This window comes from Chlamydotis macqueenii, chromosome 14, assembly GCF_036417535.1.
Source record: "Chlamydotis macqueenii isolate bChlMac1 chromosome 14, bChlMac1.mat, whole genome shotgun sequence".
In the NCBI taxonomy this organism is placed as follows: domain Eukaryota; kingdom Metazoa; phylum Chordata; class Aves; order Otidiformes; family Otididae; genus Chlamydotis; species Chlamydotis macqueenii.
Window position 1 is genome coordinate 9,633,668 of NC_141569.1, and position 21,335 is coordinate 9,655,002.

At 50.6% G+C, this 21,335-nt stretch overlaps 2 protein-coding genes across 2 annotated transcripts in view; one reads left to right on the plus strand and one right to left on the minus strand.

Moving 5' to 3' along the window:
- Positions 1 to 719: 719 nt before the first annotated feature.
- On the minus strand, positions 720 to 3,273 carry EFCAB9 (EF-hand calcium binding domain 9). Its single transcript, XM_086759237.1, has 4 exons — positions 3,152 to 3,273; positions 2,402 to 2,406; positions 1,871 to 2,009; positions 720 to 828 (listed from the first exon to the last, which is right to left on the minus strand). The coding sequence occupies exons 1-4, from the start codon at positions 3,271 to 3,273 to the stop codon at positions 720 to 722; spliced, it is 375 nt and encodes a 124-aa protein (XP_086615363.1).
- A 2,672-nt stretch (positions 3,274 to 5,945) lies between these two features.
- The window catches only part of STK10 (serine/threonine kinase 10), a 47,869-nt gene continuing 32,479 nt past the window's right edge, over positions 5,946 to 21,335 (plus strand). Inside the window, exons 1-2 of the mRNA XM_086759005.1 lie at positions 5,946 to 6,221; positions 17,748 to 17,912. Coding sequence (XP_086615131.1) covers positions 6,066 to 6,221; positions 17,748 to 17,912 — 321 coding nt within the window. The 5' untranslated portion in view covers positions 5,946 to 6,065. The remainder of the gene's footprint in view (positions 6,222 to 17,747; positions 17,913 to 21,335) is intronic.

The following is a 21,335-nucleotide window of genomic DNA, read 5'->3' on the forward strand; positions in this document are numbered from 1 at the left end:
GGGACAACGGTGAGCTGGTGGCAAAAGCAAATTGGGAAGGGCTTGGTGCATGTACCCCTGTAAGGAGCTCTGTGTCCATGCAGAGGTGGAGGGGAGGTGATGTTACCGGCTTTGTTTCCTTTCTGGTTGCAGGGAGCTGCTCCCTGCCATGGGGCAGGGATGACATCCCTACAGCCTCTCCTTGGAACGTGGAGCTGTTTAAAGTGGAAATGAGGGGTCCATCAGAGAAGAGAAAGAGCTTCTCCTGGGGCTCATATCTGGCATTGGTATCTCCATGACTGCTTTCGGACCGGGCAGAAGCCATGGTACGGCACTCATAATGTTTCAAGAAGGAGCTGGGAGCAAATCCGAGTGTACCCCACCGAGGTACCCCCCTGGCCAGCAGCTCTGGGAATGGACTGCAGAGAGCTTGGAAAATAACAAGAAGCCACAAGCAAACTTAGTAGAAAACGGCTTAAATAAAGGCACTTCTGCCAGTCCTGCTCACCTCCTCCCATTAGAGTCTCCTCAAACAGAGAAATATGCCCAGTTTACTCCCAAAAAAATTATTTCTTCCCATTGCAATCTTACTGTTACAACATTTTCAATTCAGACCATGCAGTAAGTCACCAGTGACCCACTCCTGAAGTCAACAAGAAAACTCGGTCTTGAGTGAGAAGCAGCTGCCAGCTGCAGTGCAAAATGAATCCCAAGGATTAATTTTTATTTTAGGGGCATTTTCATGGCCTCTCTTTTGACTGTAATTTCTCCAGAAATTTCTCATCTCCAGAAATATCAAAGTCCTTGAATATTGTCTCAAGTTCTTCTTTCTGGATGTTGAAGAGAAACCTTGTGGCTCCAGCTCATTTCAATCAATTGTATTATCCCCATCTCCATCCAGCAGTGGAAAGGCAGGTCCCGCGTGCCGGTGGCTGAACTGCTGTTCAAGACAGTTCTGTTTCAGGGCAGAAAGGTTCAGAAACAAATGATAAGCACTGATTTCCTGCTTAGAAAAAATATGTGGGATACCAGCCAGTGCTTGCGTCCAGAGGATAAAGGTGACCTCCCGCTAGTCGCGCCCGCAGGAAATACCAGGATCCTGGTGCTTCCTGCCACGGAGCCGTGTGGGAGCAGATGGCTGCTGCCAGCTGGGTTTGGGCTGCGGGCTGTGCCGGGGAGAGCCACCGACAGCCAGCCAAGCTGCAAGGCTGCTTTGTGAGGTCTTTTCCCATCCCTTCCACATGCTGAAGAACTTGCAGGGCTACGTCCCACCCTTGACTCCTCTCCTTGCTCCCTGAGTCCCACGAGCAGCAGCCTGGATGCTGGCCCTCAGCCGGGTGCCTGGTCCAGAGTGGAGCTGCAGGACGTGTCCAAGAGCAAGGCTGAGCTCTGGGGGTAACCCTGGCTTTGCCACCCCTCTCCCTCACCGCAGCCTGCTGTCCTCGCTGCTTTTGCCTGAAACGGCACCGGTCTCTCCCCAGCCTGGACTGTAGGCAATGCCAGAGAGGATGAAGAAGGGCATCAGCACGTGCTGCACCTGCAAGCTAGCAAGAACTGATAGGTGAAAGCAGATGCTCTGCTCTTTTCCCCACAGGTAGACAAAGCTGAGGGCCTGTTTTCTGAAGAACTCCATGCCTGAGCTGGGAGGAGCGTTTAGATGGTTCCTACCTGGCAACAGATTCACAAGTGGATTTATCCCAGAGGAGCAAGGTTGGTATCAGCAGGGGGACTGCTCATTTCCCTGCTTTCCTCTTCTGTGTAGCAGCATAGACCCAGGGACCCTCTCCATCCCTTGAATGCTGTGAGTAAAGATCACCAGCAAGCTGGTGCTGGCTGGTGCAGATGTCCCTGTACTGGCTCCAGGATCCACAGGGTACACACCTGCTAGGACAGGAGGATGCAGGCCACCGTGTAGAACTCGCTAAAACAAATCCTCCGCCTTGCGTTTTGGTCCAGCAAGTCGAAGAGCAGCATGATCTGGTCCTTAATCAGGTCGGTCACATAACAGAGAAAGCAATAAAACTGCAGATCTGGAAAACAGTGAGCTCTCAGGCATCGTCTGCGCAAAGCTGGGAACAATAATTAGCAGGATTTATTTTATTTTAAACGCCCACTGCTCCCGGACAGGTTGCACAGGCAATTAAAACGCAGTAGCAGACAAGAGATTAATAGAACAGTATTAATAAGATTGCCTGATTTATGAAAGTGGCATATGTGATTTCTGCACCGAAGGCAGTGTTAAAGTGCTCATAATTCTTTTTCTTATCTTCCACACCCCCCTGGGGGAAAAAGGGACTTTTCCAGCAAACCAGCAATAGTGATGGACTACAGAGCTGCAGGCAGGAGGTGGGGAAGCTGCGAACCAGCGGATCGGGGGCTGCAAACAGCCTCATGTGGAGGACACTCCTGGCAAGAAACCCACCTGCCCTCTAACACGGAGCACGGTCGGTTTACGGAAAGGATTACATGCTGAGGTTGCGGCACTACTAAGGAATTAGCGTCACGGAGGCAGAAATCCCCTCTTGCCCTATGCTCCTGGCATCTCGCTTGCACAGCTGTAAAGATCTCCCTTATCGCCGGCCTGGGTTTTCCCTGTGTCGATTATCCGCTCGTTGTGCCAGGCCCTGGTTATCGTGTTTGTGCAGCGCTAGCGAGCCTGCGGCTTTGCACGCTGCTGGGATGCAGAGGAGGGCAATACCATCAAATCAAACAGGTTTCTTAGGCTCTTGGACATTTTTCTGTCTCACAGAGGAAGGTGATGGAAAGGGGAAGGGGAAAGGGAAAGGAACACCTTCGATGGAGCTGGAAATGCATCGCAGTGGCTCTGCACGGTCTCCTGCGCCGTATGTAATTCAGAAGCCAATGCAGGAGTAACCAGGCCACGTAACCTGCAGAGCAGCTGGGGCATGAGGGAGCAGGGGGGACATGGTGATACACGCTGTATCTGAAAGCTTTCGGGGCCATTGCCAAGCATTTGTACTAACCAAGCCCTAGAGTGCTGCATTTGCTGTAACACCTGAAGTGCAGTATTTGTGATGTCTGTGGTCTCTGCTTTTAAATCCCAAGCGATGTAACATTCTGTATATCTCTTTTCAAAACATCACACAGGGCCTGCAATTTTAGAGCGTTAATCCTGATCTAATTTTCAGAAGCACTTACTGTTCAGATGTACTGTAGATGAATATCCAGCAGCTGGAAACACTCTGCCAGCGCCGCAGCATTTCTTACTGACAACAAGCCACAGGCTTCATCTAAACACAGGTGCTGCAGAAAACACCCAGATTTCACCTGCATCTCGGCTGGCAGTGAAAGGTCAGCGAAACAGAATTAGTGTCATGGCAATGACCCCTCACAGAAGGAAAATTCTGCCCTAGAACCAGACGCAACTCCGTCCCATGGCTTCAATGCTTTCTCCACGTTTTCAGGAGCTCCCCTCAGACGTGGAGGCAAAAGCTCCCCTTCCATTCAGCATTAAAGGATAATACCTACTAAAAATTAAGTGACAAAAATTATTTTTACAATGCTCAAGAGTATTAAATCTGATTAAGATGTGCAAGATAGCACAGACTTAAGGGTTTATTTTAGACTGTCATGCAGATCTCAGCCGCAGACGAGTGGTACCCAAGTCTGTTGGTCCATGCCGAGGAGGTCCTTCGTAGCAGCCGCTGCAGAGCTTTGCGTTTCCTCTCAGCCAGGGCTGCGATGTTTCGAGTTTCCAGTACCTGACGGCATCCTGTGCAACGTGGCTGGGAGCTACAGCTCAGAGATGGCTGCTTTTGAATACCCAATTTCTTCTTCAAGTTAGCTGTTAGGAAGCTGAACCACTCATATTTATACTTGAGAAACAGTAAGAAGAAGTAATTCATAGATAGATAATTAACCTGCTTGCTGACTTGGCTTGACCCCGGTGAGCTTTCTGCACATGGCTGATTCCCGTTGGCTACAGGGCCGAGAGACAGCAAATCTGCTTACAGGGTACCAAGCGCTGGATAAAAGTTGACAGCTAAAACACTGGAAAAACTGAGATTAAAAGTATGACATTTTGAAAGTTAATTGCTCTGCTTCTGTTCTATTCTGTTCTTACTCCAGTATTACCACATCCACACATTGTATCAGATCAGATCTAAACCCCATGACGTCAGGTGAAAACAAATGCTCAATTATTTTCAGCTTCTTTCTGTTTCAGGGATAGACTTGGGTTGCACTTCCAGCTTGTTTTTCCTACAACTCAGTGGCGAGAAGGGAAGAAGTAGAGGAACACGAAACTATCTGCAAAAAAAGGCAGCTGAAATTCTTGTACAGCCACAAATATCTAGGAACCGGAGTTTTAAATAGTGTTTCAAGCATCAGCACTGGGAAATTTCCAATAGAAATGTGAGGGCTGATCATACCAGGATAAACCCATTTTTTTTCCTTAACAGCAAAGACAAGGATAATATATCAGGGAACTGATCAGAAATGACCAAGCCCAGATGTTCTTGAAGCAAGATGCTGAGTTTCCCCTGCATTACACATCTGGAAGGAGCATGGCAGCGCACCCCCTCCATACTGCTGCCCTCAGCTCCTTAATGGGACATGTAACTGGGGCAAAACACACGCGCTGGTGCGAGTGGTGTTGGTATCACCGAGGTTTGCTCGGACAACCCTTTACCACTAAGCCGTCTGTCAAAAGCAGAGGTTAGGCACGGCTGCGCCGTCGGGTGTTTCCCCTAGATGTCCCCATTTCATACTGGATTTCAAGTCGGTTGGGCAGAGGAGTTGAAGTTTTGCCAGGGAGAGGATGCGAACCTTCACACGACACCAGTTGAGTCACACCTTCTCTAAAACAAATTCATGGCGGGTGCCCGTGATGCCAATACACTCAAATTCCTGCTCCTGGGCATTTTTAAAATACTTGTGTTTGGCTATGTTCAGAGATGAACTGGGGGAAGATGAACTTTGTTGCCAAGGCAGTTTAGGATTCTGTTTTTACAGGTGTTGCGTCTCTTTGCTCGGCCCCAAGCAACGCAGCCCATGAGGTGAAGCACAGCCCATGCGGATGCTGCTCCTTGTGCCAGGCTGAGCAGGTGAGAACATGACAGCAGCTGCTGAGGAGTTTCACACCTTTCCTTCCAAGTCTTCATTGTTGTTTGTATTTAGAATCATAGAATCACAGAATGGTTTGGGTGGGAAGGGACCTTCAAAGCCCACCCAGTCCAACCCCCCTGCAAGGAGCAGGGACATCTCCAACCAGATCAGGTTGCTCAGAGCCCTGTCCAACCTGGCCTTGAATGTTTCCAGGGAGGGGCCATCCACCACCTCTCTGGGCAACCTGGGCCAGTGTTCCACCACCCTCAGTGTAAAAAAAAAAAAATCTTCCTTACATCTAATCTAAATCTGCCCTCTTTTAGTTTAAAACCATTATCCCCTGTCCTATCACCCCTTGTCCTATCCTTGTCCCACCATCGCCCTCTGATGCTCTGGCCTTCTCCTTGCTGGGCTAGGGGGGCGAGGAGATGCAGGACTCCCATGTGCTCAGGGACAGGGCTTGCCGGCGGGGCCAAACCGAGCCGGGCTGTGCTGTACCACACTACATCGTGCCGTGCTGAGCCAAGCCCAAGCTAGAGCCCCAGCTAGAGCCTGAGCCGAGTCCTGGCCATGCCCCAGTCGAGGCGGGTCGAACCGAACCGAGCCGTGCCGTGCCTTGCCGAGTCCGAGCCCTGACCGAGCCGTGTCGGGCCGAGCCCAGCCTAGCCCTGGCCGTGCCAAGCCGTGCCGTGCCGAGCCTTGACCAACCTCAGCCCGAGCCTCAGCCGTGCTGTGCCGTGCCCGGCCGGGCTGGGCGGGGTCTTCGCGGCCAATGGCGCGGGGCGGCGGCCCCAGGCCAGCAGGTGGAGTGGCTCCGGCTCCGGCTCCGCGTGCGCGGCTGGGGGCGGCTCCGTTGCGCGCTCCGCGCTCCCGCCTCGCCGCTTCCCCGGGCGCGCAGCGGCTCCGTCCTCCCCCGGGGCCGGGCGCGGGAGGCGGCTGCCGGCAGCTCCCCCGCCCCGTTACCCCGCCGCCGGGCCGCGGCTCCTCGGCAGCCCCGCACCGCACCGCACCGCACCGGCATGGCTTTCGCCAATTTCCGCCGCATCCTGCGCCTCTCCACCTTCGAGAAGCGGCGCTCCAAGGAGTACGAGCACGTCCGCCGCGACCTGGACCCCGGCGAGGTGTGGGAGGTGGTGGGGGAGCTGGGCGACGGCGCCTTCGGCAAGGTCTACAAGGTGGGTCCGGGGCTGGGGCGGGGGGGCAAGGCACCTGCGGAGCCCCCTCTGGCAGTTTGGGGGGCGGTTGGCGGGGACCCCGCATGCTGAGCCAACCTGGGAGCCGTCTGTGGGGAACCCCGCCCTACGGGACCGAGGGTCGGACGCGCATCCCGTTACCTGCGGCTGCGGGGAGTGGGCGTGCAGCGCTTGCTTGGGGCAGGGGAAAGCGGAGAGAGAACTTTTTTTTTCTTTTTTTTTTTTTTTTCTTTTCCCCTTAAATCACCCATTTTCAGAGCGATGCTTTTATAAGGCGCCGAGCAGCCGCTTGCCAAGCCCGTCGGTGCAATGAATGGGAGGGGGGGGGTGGGGGGAGAGATTTTTTGGAAGCCAGCAGTCTCGGGGCTGCCTCCAAGGTCTGCGAGCTCCCGGGGTGACACTGTCTGTATTCCTGCCAGCGAGAAGGGGAGCCCAGCTCCCTGAGAGCCGGGACGTGTCCAGGGCTGTCAATGTTTAACCCTCGAGTTAGGGGACCGGACTCTTAAAGGCCGCTTCAAGATGCTCCGGTCCCGTGTGCAACTGCTGAATGAGTAGTCGGGCAGCTGGTCTTTGGATCATGGGAGAAGGGATTGCCTTTGCAGAGTGGTGAAAGAAGTAGTAACTGAAGGGAAGGCCACGAAGGGAGCTGGTTGGTTGCAGGTCAGGCTGGAGGTGTTTTACCACAGCGTTCTGGGAATTGTTGTATTTATTTGTGTCTCTAACATGTTACTTGATAGAAACACACTAAAAAACCCTTGGCCCTACGTATCCGTTGAGTGGAAGTCTTTGATGAAGACCAATAATAAAATGCAATATCTAAAAATCATATTTAAATCCCTAAGATGTTTATCTTGCCAAAGGTAGCACCAGTAGTAATCAGTGCTTCTATAACCAGTTCACTCGGTGTTGTGCATTGGAAACCCATTTGTATACAGCAACGTTTACTCTTCTCCTGGATAATTATTTGCTGACATTTGCTTAGGTTTCTCATGCAATTATAGGAACGAGGTGAACACTGTAAAATAAGTTAATAAGCTCCTGAGAGAAATGAAAACTTGGAAGAATAACTGATTTAAATCCTTTCTGGTCTAAACATGTATTAACATATCCAAAGTAGATAACTTTCAGAATGAAGCTACTTTATAAGTGGCTGGTATGGTTTTTAAGTCCGTTGTCCCATCTGAATGCCTCTACTATTAACTCCAGCCTCACACCAATAATGAAATTATCAGAGTAACTTTATGTACTGTAGGCTAAGGATGTCAGCCTGTGAGGTAATAACATCTCATCATCTCCAGCTGCTGCCATCTCCTTTGATCCCCATTTTGACCCAACTGAGAATGTGGATTATAGTGAATGACACAGTGAAGACCACCTGTTTATAACCAGAATTTCACTCCATCTGTACTACATTCAGGCAACTGTCTGCTTTTGAGATGTTTTAAAATGGTAGATCAGAGTGTGGGAGTTAATGTTGTGACCAAAAAATCAAAGAGCTACTTTATTTTTCTCAGTAAAGTTTTAATTCTCCATCTTTATTGTTCTCTTCTCCACCTGTTCTGCATCCTGGTTGGTGAGTGGACATTGTTGGTTTTGTAGAGTTCTCCTGCAGTATTTTGTTCAGTTGTTTCAGAATCCCAAATTATTTGTGTGCCACATCCTGTAAAGCTTTATTTTACATAATAGCCAGTAGCATTATTGCAGAGATGTAGCTTTAAGATTTAACTTGCATATTGTCTTCCTTTGACTTTCTAATCTGGAGCACTACCCTAGCTGGTGATGCATGTAGGATGGAGATGGGAAAGAAGAGGCTTGCCCTCTTGTTCTGCTCAGCTGCCAAAAAAGCCAACCCCTTTGTGTGCAAGGAGGACGTAGGTGGCCAAGACGCAATCAACAACTCTAATCATTCTCTTGAGGTCACTTTATAGTCACTTTGCTCTTCACACAAAAGCAATCATTTAAAGCAAGTCAGAGTGTTTGTATGGCCATGAGAGTTTCAGGATGTTTGAATGAATTTCCTGCCTGCCTTCCGCCCCTTTTCCACACACGGAAGCGCGGGGAGATGATATAATCCGCCTGTGCCTGCATCCCGCCCTACCCGCCATATGTTGTGCTTGCTCCAAAGAGCCCGTCGTCCCTGAGCAGTGCAAAAGGATGGGACTTGTACACAGAGCAGTCTGACCTGGGAGAAATTTAGATGTGGCTAGAAGAAAAGATGTGCTCGTTTCAGTAGGTTTTGGTTTTATGACAGCGGGTTTGAGCAGGAGGGCGGCGGGCTCGGCGGGGTAAGGGTTTTATTGGGGGTGTTACTGCCGTGCAGAGCGCTGTCGGGGAGCTGTGTCTTGGACTGCCCGTGCACTCGGCAAACTTGAACTGGTTTGACACAGCGTTTACAAAAGTAGGACAGGCTTGATCTAAATATATATTAATTAAAAATAATCAAACCTGTAGTGGAGGATGAAATGTTTACAGTAGACTTTAAGAAACCTGCAGCCAGTGGAAACTACTGGGATTTCCTTATTTTTATGCAAAGACTTTTTTTCAGCAAAAGAGGACCCAATTGTGTGAGGAAACAGCGAAACTCATTGCGCCGGGTAACGAAGCTGAAAAGTAGGAAGGGGCGTGGGGAGAAACTGTTTCTTTCTAGCTCTCATTCTATTAATGTCTTGTTTTTGGTAAGTATGATAAGGAAGTGATAGCAGCACATAGATAGCAATGATAGCACTGCATGCTAAATACACTCTGTAACCCACCTCCTCCAAAGCTCGTTACATCAATGGTCTTAATTCAGTTGCTAGGCTGTTGGGAGCTGTGAGTGGTGCGTGCTGGCCTGGGCAGTCTGCAGCACCTCTGGGGCTGTGGGCCTGGAGGAGTACAAGTTCCTAGCTCAGACCCTTTCCAGACAGCCTTAAAAAAAGCAGTCATTTTTCTTCAAAACCACCTAAGATACAGTTCATAAAATATATGTCTGCGGCTTCATTGGTTCAAAGTTGACATCTGTTTGCCTGCGCAGGGAGGGAGAAGCGGTAGCGGCATCGCCATGAGCCACTCTGCTGAAGCGGGGCCGCGCAGATGCTCAGGGTGAAGCCAGCAGCACGGGCTGCCGTGGGCTGAGTGCTTGGAGCTGCTGAATCACCTCCGTCCTGCAAAACCCATTAGCTGGTGCAGTATTTACCGCTGCAGGTAGTCGCATTAATGTCAGCGGGAGCAGATACGCAAGGGCCCTTCTGGGCACTGAGGATTCTCGAGCTAGCAGGGGACGGACCGGATCTCAGAAAAGCGTGGGCTCTGCTGGAAGAAGCCCTGGGACTCGCTGCCTTTCTCCTGGTGGGATTGTTTTGCTGTGCTCGCGCCTCTTGTGAAACACTATCTCCGCTTCCCAGCGCGTGCTGATGGGGATGCTGGCTCCCCGATAAGGCTTTCCCCTCGCAGGGTGGGGACGGGCTGTCCCCTGCGGGAGCGGGGGCCGCGTGCAGCCCCCAGCGCCGTGGAGAGGGGCTCCTGCACTTGGGCTGGCCTTCCAACAGCTCCTCAGGCCGGCTCCCAGAGAGCTAACGCCGAGCCACAGCAGCTCATAAGCGTGCCTTTCATGTTGTTGTTCTCCTTTCTTCTTAAGATACGTCTTAAAAAACTGAATTTGTGTTATCTGATCTATTATGGTGGTATTAATGCTGTACAGGCTGCGGGCTATAAATGCACTGTTTTGAAATTTGGGTAATAAAAGATGAATTGTTAAATGTTGTGCAGCTGCCTTATAAGCCTGGCTTTCACAGCGATGGGCCCGTTCAAAGTCACGAGACCATCCCTGCGTCCCCATCGCTTGCCGAGCTCTCTGCTCACCCGCCGAACCTACGCTGCTCTGAGTTGGCTCGAGTGACTCGGGCTCAGCTTTTGCCAGTTTGATTCATGAGGGATTTAACGTGTAATTCCTGGAAAGGGTGTCATGAAGAGGTGCTGATCTGCTGGGTTAGTTTAAATAAAAAAAAAAAAAAAGGAAGAGGATGCTTAAGTTGATTGTCACTATGGTCACAAAAAAAAAAAAAAAATTAAAGACCAGTGATAAGAGCAAATCATGGTCTTGTCCCTTAGAACAGCTGATGGGTTTTCTTAAGATGTTTCAGCTGGGGAGAGAAGAGGAATAGGAAGGCACCACTCCTTTACGTATAGAACAGTGGCCCAGCAATATTAAACCTGGTTGAACTTTAACCTTTAACTTTAAACTCACTGAAACATGTGATGCTCCGTCCCTGCTGAAGTCCAAGTGAAGCTTGTCCTGCGCTCTGCGGAGCCACGGCTGTATCTGTGTGGCCGGGGAGAGGGATAGCTCTCCATGGCCTAAATATTTTGATAATGACCTCAGTGTCATGGCCCAGAGCTTGGCAATGCTGCTGACACTAGGAGCTGTGGGCAGCTGCATGGAAGAGAGAGCGTGGATGAAGGCTTTGAGCCTTTCACCCTCGAGCATGTGGCAATCGTTGTTCCTTAGAAAATTCCCTGACTGACATGTCTCATGATTTTTAATTCTTTTTTCTTGGGCATGCAATTTCCTTGGGAAAAAGTGTTGGTGGGTCTGTTTTTTGTTGTTGGCTTTTTTTTTTTTGGTCATCCGTGGGATGCTACTGCCTGTAAATCTGGGGTTCTCCTCGTGAGTCTCGGGTCAATCCCACCCTCACTGCCACAGCCGCACTCGGGTGCAGTCTCTGTACGTGCTGCCTCCGGGATGCAGGGTTGGAAGGGGCAGTGCCCCTTGGGAACAGCGGACTGATGGCACTAGTGCTGCCGGGGTTGGAGTAATGGACTTCTGTCTCCTGACTATACAAAAGGACCTTGCTTCCACCCCACAAACGTCTGCTCTTCAAAACAGAATGCTCTTCCCATCCAACATCTGGAAGCCTTCCTGACATTTTCCCTTCTTGTGCAATTCCCTGACTACCTGTGCTCCTGTCCTTATTTAACCATCCAAAATGTTTGTGTGCGATTTCAGCAGGTGGGAGAGACAGTGAAGGAAGCTGTGTCCCAGCAAAGCCAGCCGATCCTGGTGGACCTCAGCGCTTGCATCTGTTGGCATCGCTGAGTTGCTGCCTGCCATACGTTTCTCTCTCAACAGTCATGGGCGTGCTGCTGGGCTGTCCCCCCTGGTGTTGTGGAGATAGCAAAGGTCTCATCAGTTTTTTATTCTTCTACGAGGGCCGTGCTTGTCTGATGCTTTTCTAGCACGGCGTGAAAGGGCAGACAGACAGACAGGCGCGCGTGCTGCCACTGCCTTCCTAAGCCCTGTTCCCTGGCTCTCAGGCAGTGCTGCTGCTCAGGCTTTAGCTCTCTGTACCAAATTTGTTGCAGAAAGTTGCTAGGAAACTCAGAAGTGATCGCCTGGTGCTTTTCCTCCCATTTTAATTTTTTCTCAATGTTGTGGTATTGACTGACTGAAGAGCTGGGCAAGAGTGCTTCACCTGGAGCACCACACTCTTCCAGGGGACTGGTGATTTGAAGGATGTTTCGTGCTCCCAAGTTCTAGGCCTATGTAGACTGAAGATGTTGGGTCCATGTGCATCTTTCCTCTCTTCAAACCTTGCATGGGTATTTCTTCGCTTCTCTCTCGCACCAGGGCCGTGAGGTCCGCTCGGTTTCTCTAGGTGGGTTATAGTGAGGCGTACAAGGAAAGAAGCCTCTTGTTCTTCTGGCCCCAGCTGCTGTGTTTGGGTGCAAGGCCTGAAGCGCTGCGTGGAGCTTTTCTGCTCCTTGACTAACGTACTGTTGCTTGGGCTTCTTATCTCTCACCCCCTTCTGCTGGGGGTTGGTGAGCTTTTAAGGCAAGAAAAGGTCTGTGTGCCATGCTTTGGTCACACTTTTTTTTGACACATCTATGTAAAAAACAAGTCCTTGGCCATAGCTTGAGCTCTCTGGTGATGTTACTTTCCCTTGCCTCTAGTATGTAAAACCAGAAGAAGGCGTTTCTGCATTTTATTTATTTTTTTTTAACTAACGCTTTTTGACTTGTTTCACAAGCCACTTCCCCTTCCCCCTAACCCTTGCAGAAGTGTTACCACAGCTGCCGGAGCAGCAGCTCTGGTCCAGCCCCTCGGGGTCAGAGCCCTGCCTGACCCAACGCCCACGGGACGAACCTCCGCGGGGGCTGCTGTGTGCCGGGGGGGGCAGACCAGGGCTGTGCCAGCCTTACCGCTGCGCCCGTGCCTGTTTGTCACCACCTGCTCTGCTGGCTGGGACCAAGGGCTGAATTCAGCATTTCCAAAAAAAAAAAACCAAAAAAACCCCCCAAAAAAACAAAAACCACAGACAAACTCAAAATAGACTTCATTTACGGTGACAAACTGAAGTGGCTCTAGGGGGCTTGTTGGGCATGGAACTCATTTCAACTCCCATTGATTACTTGACAATAATATGGACACTGACTCAAGTCTGTCTATCCTGTGCTCGTTTATTGATGCAGGCGGCTCAGGCAAAGTTCATCAGAAAGCAATTAATCATTGCATAATCCCTGAGAAGTATCTAAGTGAGCAGTTGCTTGCATACAAAGATAGACAACAAGAATAATGGTGTGAGGGGAGCCAGAACTATCAACCTAAATTCAGCATCCACTGAAAGCACCAGGCTTTTTACCCTCATTTCTCTAACTTCGTGATATCTGAAGCATCAGCTCTGCCGGCATGGAAAGAAGGCATGTTATTGCAGACCCGCTTCAAAAGGATCATCCTTTGGCTCGGGAAGATGCAGTGGGCTACTGGCCACACTAGCGAGCAAGCCTAGATGAAGCGATGGGGGTGCTCTCAGTGCTAGCTCTCTTCTTTCTGCTAGTGAGCGAGAGTTCACCCAGGGTTTTCCTCTGCCTCACCTAGAAACTGGCCGTGCCTTCGGCAGCGGTCCTGCCAAAGGAAGGACCGAACAATCCAGCCTTCCGGTAATGCGTTCTTTAAAGGCTTAAAATAGTTCCTGTGTTTGTCACAATCTGGATTTCACAATGGCTCGGAGGGTTGGTCACAGGCAAAGGCCAAACCGCCTCTTCTGTCACCTGAGCAGGCACCTCTCACCCCTTAAATCCAGAAGCTGAGCAGCAGTTTCTCTACGCCTCTGCCTTCTCAGAGTGATCCTACTCATCCCCTATTCCCTGGTATTCCCAGTGTGTTTGGCGCTCGTATGCCCAGCACCCGTCTTGCTCCAGAGGGCTCCAGCACGATCCTTGGCTTTGCCTGCCTCCTGGCATGGCTTTCTGGAAGTGGTTTACTGGTTAACTTTTATTTGATATGTTTTCTTTTGTGGAATGCATGTTCCCATGCTGTTTCTGCATGGACCTGTCAGCCGTGGTCTGTGCAGTGCGTTAATTTGCACAAGGGCTGGTAGCGACCCGAAGGGCTTTTCAGGTTTTAGACGCCAAGACTGTAATGGATCCTTACTATAGTTCAGCAGCACATCCTGGGCACTATGCTGGCAGCTGTCTGCTCTATTTTTTCTGGTGCTAATTAGCGCTCCAGGGACAAATTATCCATAGTATTAAAATGCCCAGGAGTGGACCAGCTAAAAGATGGAACTGGATGCGTGCTTTCAACTGACCAGCCGTAGGTCATAGACTGGCAGTGGGATCTCACCATATGGGTGGTTCTTTCACTTCTGTCCACAAATGTCACTGGAAAAAAAATAAAACATCGTGAATTCCTCAAAGGCTGCACATCTAGGGATGTTTTATCTGAGAACAGAAGCCCTCTCCCCATCTCTGCTTTCTCTACATGGACTTTTGCTGGGTTGGAGACCCTGTAATTAGGCTGGCATTTGCAGAAGATTTCAGATTTGTAGTTCAAACCGCATGTTTTGCCAGGTTGCATTTCAAGTGATGTGGCTTTCTAACGAACTTGCTGTTGGTGAGTCATCCTAGGGTGCTTTCTTAATAGTTCTCTGTTTTCTTTCTTCCATATCGTTGTCTCTTCCTTTTTGTTTTTTGAGATTTAAAGACAAAGTAGCCACCATGAGAGAAGTTTTCATTTCCCTTGCTGCAAGATGAGGGCACAATCCCCAGTGATGCTCAAGGCCGAGGTGACGCTGCAGAGGCTGGTGGCAGCCCTTTTCCTCCCTCCCGCAGTTCTTGGAGAGCGAGCAGCAGATGCTGCCTCTTCTCAGCCTGGCGCTCTGTGTCCCCTTGGCATGACAGTATTGTCCAGGCCTGCAGGTTACAGACTTGGAGATGCTGGTTCCTTCTGCCTAATTGCTAGCTTGGCTTTTTGAGGTCAGAGCAGGCGGTGTTTTGCTTTGTGCTAATGTCTCAGGGCAGATGCTGATCCATTGCACAGAGATAAGCAGAAATCACGAAAGGGCTTTAAGCCCTAAAGCATCATCTCGTGCCTGGGATGTCTGAAACCAGTTCCCAGGGCTGGCAATGTACGCGTTTGGCCTACATAGGGTCCCAGCAAACCTTCCTCAAAGAATATCTCTGCCGTAATACACTGTATGCAGGAAAATACCAGCAGAGAAGCTGAAGGAGATTGCCAGATGTGAGTTACAGAGAGACTGCCCAGCATATTTGGCCAAAATCGTGCTGCTGACACGTGGCTGTGGCCTGGTGTCAGGGCTGGTGGAGAGGTAGATGGAGAAAAAGGGAAGGTGGAGAAATGGGCAGAAGCTCCTTGGATTTCCCAAGCTCTTGTGATGATGAATGTGACTTGCTGAGCTCAGTTTGGGAGTGCCCACACCAGCCAGTGTGCATCTCCCTATGTCTGGTGTGGCAGAAGCACTGCAGACTAGGTTTGGGCTCAGAGGGGCCGTGGACAACTCGGGAGGGGATGAGCTCTCCAGCCTGTAAGAGTGTTGATCCTCTCAAAGGCAGCTGTGTGGGGCAACCAGCCCCCTCTCCACACTACAGTGGGCCATGCTGGAGAAGATTAATTTTCCGAAATCTCCTACTGACCTCATGATCTCATGTCCCCTTCCTATTTCAGCTGCTTCTGCCATCCTGTGGGGCTGTGGGGCATTTTGGTCCCTTTTGGGAAGTGCTGTGAGTGCGCTCAGTTGTAGCGGTGACATTATTGCCGGGCCACGGAAAGTACAGAGTTTGTGCCCACACCATCCCCGTGGCATCCCTGCCCACGTGAGCTTGCTGTTTCCAAAGCTCACGTTCTTGCATCATGAGTTCATGATGTCCTGAGCTGACTTCTCCTCGGAGATGGTGGTCGCGCTTCTGCTGACGTGACCGAGCGGTGTGAGCTCCCTGTGCCGACTGGTCTAGGGGGATGTGGGACAGCACAGTGCTCCCGTCCCTTTGGGGTGGAAGCCCACCTCATGCAGCTCATGAGATCCTTTTCCTCCCCAGGCTGCGTTCCCTGCTAGGCTGGGTGAGGAAATTGAGATGGCTGAGGAAACACTCTCACAAAAGTGGTGGAGAAAGGCAGCAGCTATTCCGTTATGGACGTCTGTAAAGACTGATTGTCAGGCAGGGTGTGCACGGGCTCATATCTGGAAAGGAAGAGATGGCTGGGGGTTGCTGGGTTGCTCACACGCTAGTTGTAGGAGGAACAATGAACAAGGTCAGGCTGCCGCAGCGAACACATGGGCTGCTGTCGCTCCCCCACCCACAGCTTGCATCCATGTTTGCAAAATCATGTCCTCCAGCTCAGCATCCAGCACCCCTGGGTGCCTTCGCAAGCCTGGGAGGGATGAGAGGTGGGAGCATGGCTGCTGGAGTGGCTACCCGAGGCTTGGGGGTGAGGGCAGGTTGGCTCAGACATCTCAGGGGGAGGTGATGCTGTAGGGGACTGGGGTGCGCTCCGTGCCCAGGCACAGAGGTGCCTGCAGGGCCCCAGCATCCTGGAAGGACTGAGCTGGCCGGGACCCCGCCGGTGGGAAGCGTGCAATGGCTGACCTCCACGGGAAGCCCCACCTCTTCTCACAATATTTACTTCCCCTCCCCTCCTTGGACCTCTCCCAGCATCGTAAGTGCAGAGCAAACACAGTGGGGCACCTCTTGCTCCGATTCGGAAGTGCTGCGCTTTTCCCTGTGTTTGCTCTGCTCTGCGTCTCCCCCTGCACCCTGCCCCGCTCTGCGTGCCCTCCTCTGGGCATCTCGTGGCAACTTGGTAAGAAACAGACCAACCTGAGTAAAAAAAAAAACCCAAAACTCTTAATTTTTTCTGCAACAAGCATGAGCTGCTGTCTTGCGTCTGGGCAGCAAGCCCAGCTGGAAATGGGTTTGTCCCCTGTGCTAGAGACACAACTGCCCACGCCAACTCGTGTGAGCGCAGCAAGTCTTCAAAACCCAGCAGAGACTCGGGCATCCCTTATTTTTCCTCACTTTGTTATTTGGTTTTTCCTCCCTCCCTCCCTTCCCAGCCTGTTCCTCGGTACACATCACCTAAGCCATATAAAACTGTTTAGCGGGCTTGCGGTGTTTATACCAGGAATTAATCCTACTGTAAGCTCCATGTAGGTTTTCCAAACACAGATATGTAAACTGCACAGCGGTAAGAAAGGTCACAACTGGAGCTTGCCCAGCTCCTCTGGTGATAACATCCGCGGTGGGACTTTCTCCCCTGGGGGAGAGGCAGCCCGGAGTGGGTGTGATGGAAGGAAAATGGGTAATGAAGTGGAATCACATCCTGTGTCTGTGGGGAGCAGAGCGGGTGAGCCATAGGGATTTCTCCAGTCCCTTGATCTGCTGATTCAATCCGCTTCTGGGAATGACAGGGAGCTCCTGAGTCAACAGCTCCCGTCTCGCCCCCTCTCCCTGCGTGCGACACACCTCATAGCAAAGCCTTGTCTCACAAACGCCCTTTTTGTGTTTTGTTGCAAACTTCTAATTTTTTTGCAACAATTTGTGCAAATTTCCAGTTGCAGAATGCAATTGTGGGGGAAGCCAGTGGACAGTGCTGGGTGGATGATGCTGATGGTCCTGCGTGGGAGCGGCTCCGAGGCTCGCCTGGCACTGCCTGCTCACGGATGCTTGTTTTTAGCCGAGCCTTTCACCAGCTGCCTGTTTCCACATGCAGGACGGCGGCACAAGAGGAGTGGGGTGATAAGAAATGCTTCTGTGGTAGTGTGAGGAATGGGGAGGGAAAGTCAGCAAAAGTTTTCCAACCATTAGGACAAAGAGGTTTGGATGGTTTTCTAGTTATTTGGTGAATATGCTGGTTGAAGGGACTGTATAAAATGGAGGGGGCAGCTGGGAGAGCGTATGTGGTATTTTTCTTACTGTGATCTGAAGAGCTCACTGATATGCAACACCAGGAATACTGGGCAGTCTGGGGAAATCCAAACCCACGGTCCTTGTTGCTTTACCTGCCAAGGAAGTGATCCCTACATTTCCCTCGTGTGTTAGGAAAACTGCCTTGGTGAGGGTGCTGGTGAGGAAGGGGAACGTAGGGGTGCTCAGGGTGGAAGGAAGTGTATCTGCAAGTTTCCATGTGTGTGGTGTGGCTGGTACCAAGAGTGTGAATCGGAGGAGTGGGAATTGTGCAGGTACCGTGTGCTCCTGGCTCTCACCGTTGTGCTCATGCTGGTTTTGTCTTGCAGGCTAAGAATAAAGAAACCGGAGCTTTAGCAGCTGCCAAAGTCATTGAAACAAAGAGTGAAGATGAACTGGAGGATTACATGGTGGAGATTGAAATCCTGGCGACCTGCGATCACCGGCACATCGTCAAGCTGCTGGGAGCGTTCTACTGGGATGGCAAGCTCTGGGTAAGAGGCTGCTGCTGTGTGTGACCTGTACAGCTGTGTTTCTCACTCTGCAGAGAGGAAATGGCTCACGTATGGCGAAGCAGAATCTCTGGAGCAGCTTGAAGCATCAGTGTGAGTTAGAAATGACTCACAAGCTGTGCGCTGCTCACTGTGTGATCAGTGCCTGGATTTTCCTCATGAGCAAACTGTCTTCTAACTAAAACTGCTTGTAAATAGCCCAGGGGAGATCAAGTGTGCCAGTGTCGAGATAGTGGAAATCAGGTGAATATGAGGATTTTCAAACCCATCTTGTTAGCCAGTTCGTCTGCTCCTTCTTGTAACCACTGGCAAGTCAGGGGAGTGTGAAAGGATGCGTTCAGCAGCTCTGTTACTACTTCCTTCCTCTTTTTAATGTTTCAGATACCTTCGTGGCCTCCCAGGGTAATCTTACTAGAGTTAAGAGATCTCAGCTTTTGAGACTTGCCCTTGTGTGAGCTGAGCTGTCAGAGCCGCCGGTCCCCGCCTGTTGTGCTGAGGCCAGAGTGCGGGCTGAGCCGCCGGGCTGTCGCTGGGATAACGCAATCCATGTCCAGTTCACGGCTCAGTTAAGCAATGTGGGAGAGGTACTGTTTTACTGGACAATGTGTGCTTACTCAGCAAGCATCTTTTACAATGTCAGCACGGGTCAGCGTCCCTTCTTATTTAAAAATCCATTGATAAAGCCCCCAACTTCTCCGTGACACCCGGTTTGGAGGGCTGCGGTACCCAGTGCTGAGCCCTTCCTTCTGTGCACCCTCTTGCTTTGAGGGAGCTGGGCTGCAAGTTGGCCACAGGCTTTGTATTTGGATGGCTACTAATCATGATGCTGAGCCGTGGGTGTATTAAAGAACGAGTAAATATGTACCCTTCTAAGGAAGTGAAAGGCAAACATCTCTCCTAGGAGGTGACTTGGGATTTGGACAGATTGCAACTGCAGCAAAACTAATCTCAGCAAAATTAAAAAGGCAAACATGTACCAAGCTTAGGTGAGAGGTGGAGCTAGTTTATATTCCACCCTGTTCTGCTGTTTTTACCTCCCTGCTTTGTGCCTGGTCTGCCTGAATTTTATACATTGGCCTTGTTCATTCTCTCTAAAATGTCAGCCCCCTCCTCTTTCCCCTTCCACCTCCTCCCTGCAATAGGAAGCTTTGCCTTCCTTCCTGAAGGGAAAATGGACTGCAGCTCTCCTCGGCGCTGCTTTTGTCTAAGAAGTACTTTGCAATGTCATATGCTTGCCAACCTACTAAAATTAAACAGCCTCTTTGAAGCTACTGGAACAAGAGCCTCCTGTACGAGGTTTTCCCGTGAGGGTAGATGTTACAGCCCCGTCCATTGTTTTGGAAGGAGGATCGTTCTCTTTATTTAATTGTTTGAGTGGCATTTGCATTTCATTGCTCAGGCTGTTCTTATTAATGCCGTAGTGTTTTACTGGCTTTCAGGGAAGTAAATAAGCCAGACTGTTATAGTTCTGGAAGGCTTCTAGTTGCTACCAGGTTTTCCCTAAAGTCAAAGGCTTTTGCTTCTCGGTCACCAGCATTGCAGGGGAAAATCTGCATCCAGATAAAAACACTGACTTTCATTGTCTGGTCCATATCCCATGCCCATTTCTGTCTGTGCGGTTATTTTGGCCAATGTTTTCCCGGACCGTTTGCAGATGGTCCATCTGCACGATGGGTGCATGGACTCCACTGCACTTTTAGCTTCAAGTGGCTCAGGCCTTGGGAAAAACTGCAGCGGGTGTGTGTCTGGCCGGCAGTCGGCTGTGGTTTCCTTGTCCTCCCAGCCCAACGTGGAAGGGCAATGTTCAAAGTGAGAAAGGGGCAGGAGTGGGAGCGCGCAGACGGACTGGCAAGAGGTCCAGACGTCCCCAACCTCCTGGATGGCAGGAGCTCTTTGGCTCTGACTAATTTACGGCTCGGTCTGTGCCACAGCCAGGCTCAGACGATGGCGCCGAGAGGGGCTCAGCACTGAGAAGGGCTCTTGCTAAATCAGTCTCTTGACTGTTCTCCGACTGTTGAACTAACAAGGAAAATATGTGAGGAAACCTGGCCTTCGGTGGTGGCTGCTGCTGCAGAGGCTTCCTTGTCCTTCCGAGCTGCGTTAGGTCCCCGTGGCTCCTCTCTGCCAGGGTTTGGCTTTGTGCTTCAGTAACCAGAAGGTGACAGGCAATATTTATGGAGCAAAAAACCTTTCTGTGCAAAGGGAAATGGCTTATCCTACAGCAGCTGCTTTGAAATCCATAGCACTGAAATGAAAGCATAAAGCAGCAAATTCTTCTTACTTTTATACCTGACCGGCGTCAAGCTGAAGGAGAACCCCAATTCTTGTGCATGACAGAGCAGAGGCCCATGGCGAGCCACAGGCAAGGGCCTGGAGGACCCCAGGACTGGTGAGATGACAGCATCCAGCATGAATTTCCTTTGGCGTATATAAATACGCTGCAGAGGTGCTGTGCCCTCACCAGCAGTTGCTATCTCGTTGTGTTTCCCCTCCCCATCTTCTTTTCCTTGCTCGCGGCAGAGGCTAAGCAATCTTGTACCGGTGGAAAATAGCCCAGAGAGGCTTGCAAAACTGCAGTGGTGGGAGCTTTCCTGATTTTATTTTATTTTTTATTATAAGCCCTGTGGCATTTGATGTTTTTTTGCATAAATCCCGGCTGCTGGGAATGGGAGCATCAAATGAAAGCTGAGAATCTCATGCTATTACAAAAAGTCTTGTTTGAGTCCTTGTGGCTTTTTTCCTGAAGTGCAATGTAGGACTTGGAAACACAAAGGCAAATCCCCCTCGCCCAATTTAAAAATGAACTTTTAAAAGCTATTTTGTGACTGAGGAACGGGACTAAGGTCTGGGTTTTGAATGCTTGGAATCAATGAATTTGCACTGATAATTATTAGTATGTGGGAAAGAAAAACAACAGACCTTGTGTGCTGTGTCCCTCTTGAGGGCTATGTGGTTGGATTTTTTTTTTATTTTTTTTTTTCTCCAAAACAACACAAAAAGACTGAAACCTCAAAGGAGGGGAGGGACTTTTGATCCCCTGCTTCTGAATATATCTGCCACTTCCGAGTGGCTCTGCTCACAGGCAGAGGAGCGATGACTGGGGAGGAGAGTCTTGTTTGGAGCGATGAACCCCAAGTTTACTGCAGGAGATCTTTGCTCCCAGGGGACAGTGAGCATCTCTGTCTGACAGCCCAACAGGCTTCTGCAACTGATCCGTGGAGCGGGGTGGGAAACCTGGGCTCCCTCCTGCAGGAGACTGTTGGGATGCTCCAGCATGGAGTCTGAGGGTTCTCTGGAAATTCGTGGAAATGTCATTTGGCCCCAGGAATTTAACCACAGGACTCTGTCAGCGGTGGTACAACTTTTCTAGCGAAACACCGGGGAATTCTCTTCCCCCTCCCTCCT

Bases quoted from the DNA above. Each gene is read 5' to 3' on its own strand.
- EFCAB9 (XM_086759237.1), bottom strand. From the start codon at position 3,273: ATGCAGGTGAAATCTGGGTGTTTTCTGCAGCACCTGTGTTTAGATGAA. The intron at 829-1,870 runs GTCCTAGCAGGT...TGGAGCCACAAG, and splicing joins ACGGTGGCCTGCATCCTCCT to GTTTCTCTTCAACATCCAGA.